This window comes from Brassica oleracea, chromosome C2, assembly GCF_000695525.1.
Source record: "Brassica oleracea var. oleracea cultivar TO1000 chromosome C2, BOL, whole genome shotgun sequence".
Taxonomy (NCBI): domain Eukaryota; kingdom Viridiplantae; phylum Streptophyta; class Magnoliopsida; order Brassicales; family Brassicaceae; genus Brassica; species Brassica oleracea.
This window is the reverse complement of record NC_027749.1, coordinates 2,951,884-2,958,822: the sequence shown is the minus strand read 5'-3', so window position 1 is coordinate 2,958,822 and position 6,939 is coordinate 2,951,884. Positions and strand designations below refer to the sequence as shown.

General features: G+C 39.1%; 2 protein-coding genes across 2 annotated transcripts; one reads left to right on the top strand and one right to left on the bottom strand.

Moving 5' to 3' along the window:
- Window positions 1–635: 635 nt before the first annotated feature.
- LOC106327272 (inactive leucine-rich repeat receptor-like protein kinase CORYNE) lies at window positions 636–2,850 on the top strand. The gene is made up of 2 exons (XM_013765385.1): window positions 636–1,848; window positions 2,469–2,850. Exons 1-2 carry the CDS (start codon window positions 974–976, stop codon window positions 2,776–2,778), a joined length of 1,185 nt encoding a protein of 394 aa, XP_013620839.1. The 5' UTR covers window positions 636–973; the 3' UTR covers window positions 2,779–2,850.
- On the bottom strand, window positions 2,821–6,283 carry LOC106327270 (aspartokinase 1, chloroplastic-like). Its single transcript, XM_013765383.1, has 12 exons — window positions 5,776–6,283; window positions 5,599–5,681; window positions 5,129–5,169; window positions 4,839–4,993; window positions 4,463–4,612; window positions 4,277–4,372; window positions 4,070–4,186; window positions 3,882–4,001; window positions 3,710–3,802; window positions 3,501–3,617; window positions 3,316–3,432; window positions 2,821–3,236 (listed from the first exon to the last, which is right to left on the bottom strand). The coding sequence occupies exons 1-12, from the start codon at window positions 6,193–6,195 to the stop codon at window positions 3,018–3,020; spliced, it is 1,728 nt and encodes a 575-aa protein (XP_013620837.1). The 5' UTR covers window positions 6,196–6,283; the 3' UTR covers window positions 2,821–3,017.
- Between the last annotated feature and the right edge of the window lie 656 nt (window positions 6,284–6,939).

The following is a 6,939-nucleotide window of genomic DNA, read 5'->3' as shown; positions in this document are numbered from 1 at the left end:
GGGTTCCAGTTCACTCTAGTGTTACCACTAGGCTATTCTGTCCCGGCTGGGACAGCTAGCTAATAAGCCAAAAAACATAAAGAAGACATGTTGGTCCTACCAGATCTCATCACTATACTACTCATTTTGAGTATTTTGATTTTGCATCCCACTGATTATAAACCCTAACAAAACCTGACTTCGAATAAAAGCACTCCTTATAAAGGTTTTTCCTTTAGCAAAAAAAAACAAAAGGACATTGATGAAAGGAGAAAGCAAATTATTCTCAGACAACACAAAGAGAACCGAACCACTTTTGTAATTGTATGATAATATATTCTCACACGCTAACACAAAGTGCACATACTATCTCCGAGACTCCCCCATCCAACGGTCCACATCTCACGTGGCTTATCTAACTCAACGGTTAAGATCTGCTTTTCTCCACAGTAGCTCCTCCTCCTCACGGGGACACGATGTCTTGCTTTTCTTCCCGCATACGTGGAGCCAGCGCTGGGACCCATCTGACATATGAGTTGGCGGGAACCCCATTTTTGTCTGTAACTGATTCAGTCATGCTTTTTTAGAGAAGAGAGAGCACAGTCTCGCAGATACCGTCTCTTGGAAAGAGAGTCTAGAGAGAGTGTGAGTTTGTGTTCTTTAGATAAACAAAGTCTTATGCTTTTGTTTTGTTTATGTAAGCTTCTTACTAAAAAAATTAGATTTATTTTTTAATATTAGAGGAAAATAGAGAGAATTTAAGATAAAGAATCTATGAGCCAATGATTCCATTCATCTTCTTTGTGAAGCTTCCCAGTTAAATTCCATTTTTCTTCTTTTTTCTTGGAGGTTTCTCATTGGTTTTCTCGAGAATATGTGGTTTATGAGAAGAGGATAAGAGTGAGAGAGCTTCACTGTAGCTTCAAAAAAAAAGTCTTTAACTTTCTCCTGCTTCTCTTTAGCACCTTTCAACAGATTTGTTTGTGGAATCTTAATGGAGCAAATAACAAGAAGAAACATCAACACTCTCTCTCTGCTCTTACTCTTCTTCTTAACCTTCACTTCAACAACAGCCACAACCTCAAGCTGTCGGCGAAGAGCTGTGAAACACTTATCCACAACTCAAGCTACATCACTCGAATCAAGAATCACTTCCAAGGTTATATTACTTAGCATCGTCTCAGGTGTTCTAACAGGGCTGCTCTCGGCTTTAGCCTTAGCCTTCTTGGTCCGTTGCATCGTCAAGTACATGAAACAAACACCAATCCTCAAAGGCCCCGTCGTCTTCTCCCCCAAGATCACACCAAAGTCTCTCCACGCAGCTCTCGGTAACAGCATCCACCTCCTTGGCTCGGACCCTAACGGTAAATACCACAAGACGGTGCTCGATAACGGTCTAGTGGTTGCGGTAAAGAAGCTAAGCTACAGCTCACCAGAAGGAGGAGCAGCTAGCAAGTCGGTTAAGAGAAGGCTGCAGAAGGAGCTTGAGCTTCTTGCTGGTTTAAGGCACAGGAACGTCATGAGCCTTAGAGCTTACGTCCGCGAATCGGATGAGTTCTCTCTCGTCTACGATTACATGCCCAACGGTAGTCTTGAGGATGTGATGAGTAAAGTTAGAGGGAATGAGATGGAGCTTGGTTGGGAGGTTAGGCTGAGGATTGCTGTTGGGGTTGTGAAAGGGCTTCAGTATCTTCATTTCGGCTGTGAGGAGCAACAGATTCTTCATTATAACTTGAAACCTACGAATGTGTTGTTGGATTCTGAGTTTGAGCCTAGGCTTACTGATTGCGGGTTGGCTAAGATCATGCCTAGTTCACAGACATCAGTAGTGTCTTGCTACTCTGCTCCTGAGTCATCTCAAAGTAACAGGTGCTTAATGCTTATAATCAAACACCATCACTTCCTAGTTCTTCTTAGGCCCACACATTTTATCCGGACCCGAACCGAAACCGATCCAGAAAACCAGTTCGGGTCGGCTGCGGATAATGCCAATTTACCTCATTGAGCCTTGTTGTGGAGGACTCACGGGTTTTAGACCCGACCCATGAGATATCCAAAATACTTGAAATTGTGAGTATATATTAGGTATATACGGGTGTTTTGGCATATTTTTGGTATTACGGATATTTTCTAGCTCGGATTTTTGGATATAGTTTTAGTTTCGGATAAAACTTTAGATTTTCAAACATATATATTGGTAATCGGACAAAATTTTGGATATTCGGGTTTTGGATCAAATTTTGAGTAGAATTTCATTCATTTTTGACTATTTGAATATCTTGGATATCTTTTCAAGTTTCCGGGTATCTTTTCGGGTTTAGGATATTTTTGGTTTTTCTAGTCTTAAATACCCAAAACTGATCCGAAACTTTTAGGAACCAAAAAATAGCGGGTATTAGCAGTTCATAGACATCTGGATCCGAATCCAAACCTTGGCAATTTCTTCTCTTTTACTAAACTAACGTTGGTATGCAACTCCTTGTGAACAGATATACAGAGAAAAGCGATGTGTTTAGCTTTGGGATGATATTGGGTGTTCTTTTAACCGGAAAAGACCCGACGCAACCTTTCTGTGTAGAAGGTGCAAGCGGAGGCAGCTTAGGACTGTGGCTGAAGCATTTGCAGCAATCAGGGGAAGCAAGAGAAGCGTTAGATGAGAGTATACTTGGTGAAGAAGTGGAGGAAGACGAGATGTTAATGGCTTTACGGATCACCATCGTCTGCCTTTCTGACTTTCCTGCAGATAGGCCTTCGAGTGATGAGCTTGTCCATATGCTTACACAACTCCACAGCTTTTAGCCTAAAATGTTCTTGTACCAAAACCTATTCAAGCATCTGTAGTTACATCCCAATATGTTTCTTATTCTCTTATTGGTTAATATTTCATCACGCTAAATAAAAAATGGTCCAAGAGATCGTTCTCACACCAAATGAAAAGATGGCAAGCGGTTCACTAGCCTAAACGTGGAACAACTAAACGTGTGGACAACAAGCAGTTCTTGATGGAAACTGCAGATTCAAGCAATGAGCTAGTCAAGTCAGTTCTCTACTTGCATTGCCCTGACAGGTGACCCGTTGCCAAGTCTGGGTTGTATCAATAACTCTGAGAGGTCACCGCTCTCGAAGAAGGATTTGTGAAGAGCCTCAACGCATCCTTCAGCTTCAGCATCATTTACTATAAGGGAAATGTTTACCTTGGATGCTCCTTGTGATATCATCTGGACATTGATGCCTTTGGTCCAAAGAACATGAAACGCCTGTCAGAAGTTTAAAAAAAATATATTTAGAAATGTTTGTTACTCTGTGAGAAGAACCATCAAGGAGGTGAGATCTAACCCTCTCTAGAATCAGGGAGGAGTGTTGAACATTTCCGATTAGAGAGATGATTGCTCTTCCTTTTGCGAGATTCACAACTGCAATTTTCTCAAGTTCTTCAACAACATGATCAAGCTCCTGTTTACAAGGAACAAAGATAAGGCCTCTGAAAAGCACAAAGTGTTGAGGATTCGACATGAACTTGCCTGTTGAATCAGTTCCCTGCTCCAAAGCTTTGACGGGTCCAGTGTCAGAGATATGCTGACTTCACTAGTGGCAACAACATCTACGGATATTTCAAGATCCTCAAATATCGAAAATACCTGACCAAAAAGAGTGGAGAAACGCAGGCGATGTTAGATTATAGACTGAAGCAGACCATAGTTGTAACGGACCTTGCAATGTATGTTATTACCTTGGCAAGAAAGCCAACTTGACCAAGCATCCGGGTGCTTGCTATATCCAGCATGGTCACATTGCGTTTCAGAACAATGCTCGTTAAAACCGTCTGTCATATCAAGAAGTATAACTTTTGGTTTTTAATGAAAATTCTCACATGTAAAGACAAATCAGGAGATTCTATAAACCTTGGTCATGTCTCTTGTTTTGGTGATGATAGTTCCAGGAGCTTTAGGGTTATAAGAATTTTTAACCCTAACAGGAATCCCACCTTCTCTTGCTGGTCTCATTGACTGTGGATGCAACACCTGCAACAAACTTTCATATGTCAAAACTGGATTTGAGCATTATTGCTTGCATACAAGTAGAGACCAACCTGTGCACCAAAATAAGCTAGCTCGGCTGCTTCATCGAATGTTAGATATGGTACTGGTGTAGCTCGTTTATAAATAGTAGGGTCACATGTTAGAACACCATCTACATCTTTCCACACCTACTCAATGAAAAAACAAACTTAACAGAGATGTATACATCGTTTCTGAAAAAAAAAAACACATTGAGCTTTGAGGCAATGGAAAAAAACCTGAATCTCTTGCAAACCCAATGCTTTACCAATTGTGGTTGCCGTCAAGTCACTGCCACCCCTCCCCAAGGTAGTAACCGCACAAGTTTTCCAACCCTATTATTGAATGTATTCATTAGGCAAGACACAAAAACATTGAAATGACAATCTTTGGTTATCTGTAGATTGTGAATTATTTAGCAATACCTTTCCAAGGAAACCTGTTACAACTGGAACAGCAGGATCATGCATCCAGTCATCATATAATCTCTTGGCAACAGCTGGATAAGTTGCTTCCAAGATATCTCCGTTAGTGAAATCATCCGTTGTGATGAAACCAATTTCAAATGCATCATACTGCAAAATCAATAGTCTAGTCAGCTTTGTTTGCGAGCTGGAGCAAAAGTGAACAACTAGACTAGTCCCAAACATTCATTATTATTGCTCCTTGACAAGGGAACCCAACTCAAAGTCTCAAAGAAACCATAGCTGAACCTGAAGCGAAATAATCTAGATTGAACATTTCTAGCCTAATCTACCAAGATATCAACACAAAATTACTTAAATATGATGATGGACATACTTGGCGTGCCTTGACTCCAATTTTGTTAAGATAAGCCGCAAAAATCCTTGTGGACAAGCACTCTCCAAAAGATACCAAGTAGTCTCTGGTTCTAAGTGTCAGCTCCTTCATCATGGCTATACCTTTCAGGAGTTGCTCCAGTTCTTCCAAAAATGCTGCAAATTTTTTTTTTTTTTTTAGAAAATAAAAAAAGCATTCAATGTATGAGCCTTACTAAAAATAGCAAGAAGGAAGCTCCAAGTGTTGGGAAAGTTCTACAAGTTACACAAACCAAACTAAACAATTCTTACACGAAACAACAGAGGGGTCGATCTCGAGCTCCTTCACTGTCCTGAAACAACAACCAACAACAACAAAAAACACATTCTTTATCAAAACCAACGGCTAGCAGAGAAAAGGATACTCAACGGACCAAATGGTTCTAAGAATCAGTCTAGGCCGAATTTTCTAAAAATCCGATTTATACTATTCAAACCCTTCTAAATCGTTTTAAACCTGTTAAATTAAGTAATAATGTTAGTACAAATCAATAAACTTGTCTAATTTTAATATTTAATTTTGATAATTTATCAAAATAATTTTAAAATTAAGCGTAAAAACTTAAAAGTGATATAAATGTAATATATATATATAATAAATCAATAATTTGTTAACACTTGTGCTCATCTATAATCTGCCTAGTCTCTGATCCTCTATATAGAGAACCTAGTTAAAGCGTAGCGATTTCTTGAACATTGGACCAAATTAATGAAACCAAAACCTGAGATGCAACTCCTTGATAACGCTCAACTCCTCGATCTCAGAAGCATTAGAAACACCACAGCTCACAGCCTTCTCTCCCGCCTTCACTACCACAAAAAAAATAAAAAAAATTCAAAAACAAAAACTTTGAATACTAACAGAGAACACAAAGAGAGAGTCTTTTCACAGCATTTACAAGCAAGAGGTTGTTAGTAGTCTTCCCCATCGCGGAAAGAACAATGACGGGACTCTCCTCAGGAAACGTCAAAACCAAATCCGCCACTTCCCTCATCCTCTCCGCCGTCGCCACCGACGATCCTCCGAACTTCATCACGCACGTGAATCTCCTCTTCTCTTCTGCTACCTCATTGACCGCGTCTGTCTTCTTCTCCTCTTCAAACGCAGCTCGTACAGTAGTGGTGCCGCCGCCTTTGAGGGGTCGACCTGAAACCGTCCTTGTGCAGGAGGATGAGCCGTCTCCGATCCATTTCAGCGGTGTGAAATTGACGCGATTTGGAGAAGCGTGTAGCGTCGACGAGTTGTGGTGGCGGCGGGGGAGTGGTGATCCGGTGAAAGAGGTATTGTTATGACACTGAACCCTAGCAGCAGCCGCCATCGGAGGAGGAGGAGGAGGAGAATGTTTAGTGAGACGCCAAAGATGGAAACTTTGTTGAAACCTCTTCAACAGTTCTCTGTTCTGAAAACGTTGTCGTTTAGTCACCAGCGATTCATTTGATTTGACACGTTTTTATTGCTTGTAATAAATTGGAGCGTCGCTCTTGCACTGGTAGATCTGGGTTCGCGGGTCAACCCACCCGCCCTAAACCGGCGGATCGATTCTTTTTTTTTTTAATTTAAAATTAGACCCTAATCCGCGCGCCATATTTTTTTATTAAATGATGTATTTGTAATATTCGTTCATATTATATTCATTAAGTAAATATTTTTTTTTCATCTTAAACTATCAATTTTTTTACGAATGTGTGATATCATATAAAAAAAATGAGTATAAAGTTAATTAGATAATTTTAAAAATAGAAATTTTTCTTTCGTGTGCGATATCATATAAATAATGATCCGCCCAGTTAACAAAAATCATGATTATTTTATATGTAATTTTTTTTTGACCATTTCCTTAAAACTATATTAAATTTTACATATTTTAATTATAATATTTTTAATATCTTTACCTTTTTATTTGAAATGCAACTCAATATTTTTTTAACAATTATAACAAAATATTAAAAAAATATTTTTAGAATTTGTTTGAAAAATATAAAAATTACATTTTAAATTAAAATTATCCTAAAATATGATAAGTTTTGATGTAAACGAAAACTCAAATTATGTCAAAAATAAT

What these genes read in the sequence shown, in the direction of transcription:
- LOC106327272 (XM_013765385.1), top strand. Translation starts at nt 974, where the DNA reads ATGGAGCAAATAACAAGAAGAAACATCAACACTCTCTCTCTGCTCTTA. An exon ending in GAGTCATCTCAAAGTAACAG is followed by an intron (nt 1,849 to 2,468) that starts GTGCTTAATGCT and finishes CCTTGTGAACAG; the next exon opens with ATATACAGAGAAAAGCGATG.
- LOC106327270 (XM_013765383.1), bottom strand. Translation starts at nt 6,195, where the DNA reads ATGGCGGCTGCTGCTAGGGTTCAGTGTCATAACAATACCTCTTTCACC. An exon ending in ATCAAGGAGTTGCATCTCAG is followed by an intron (nt 5,170 to 5,598) that starts GTTTTGGTTTCA and finishes TTGTTGTTTCAG; the next exon opens with GACAGTGAAGGAGCTCGAGA. An exon ending in TAACAGGTTTCCTTGGAAAG is followed by an intron (nt 4,373 to 4,462) that starts GTATTGCTAAAT and finishes ATTCAATAATAG; the next exon opens with GGTTGGAAAACTTGTGCGGT.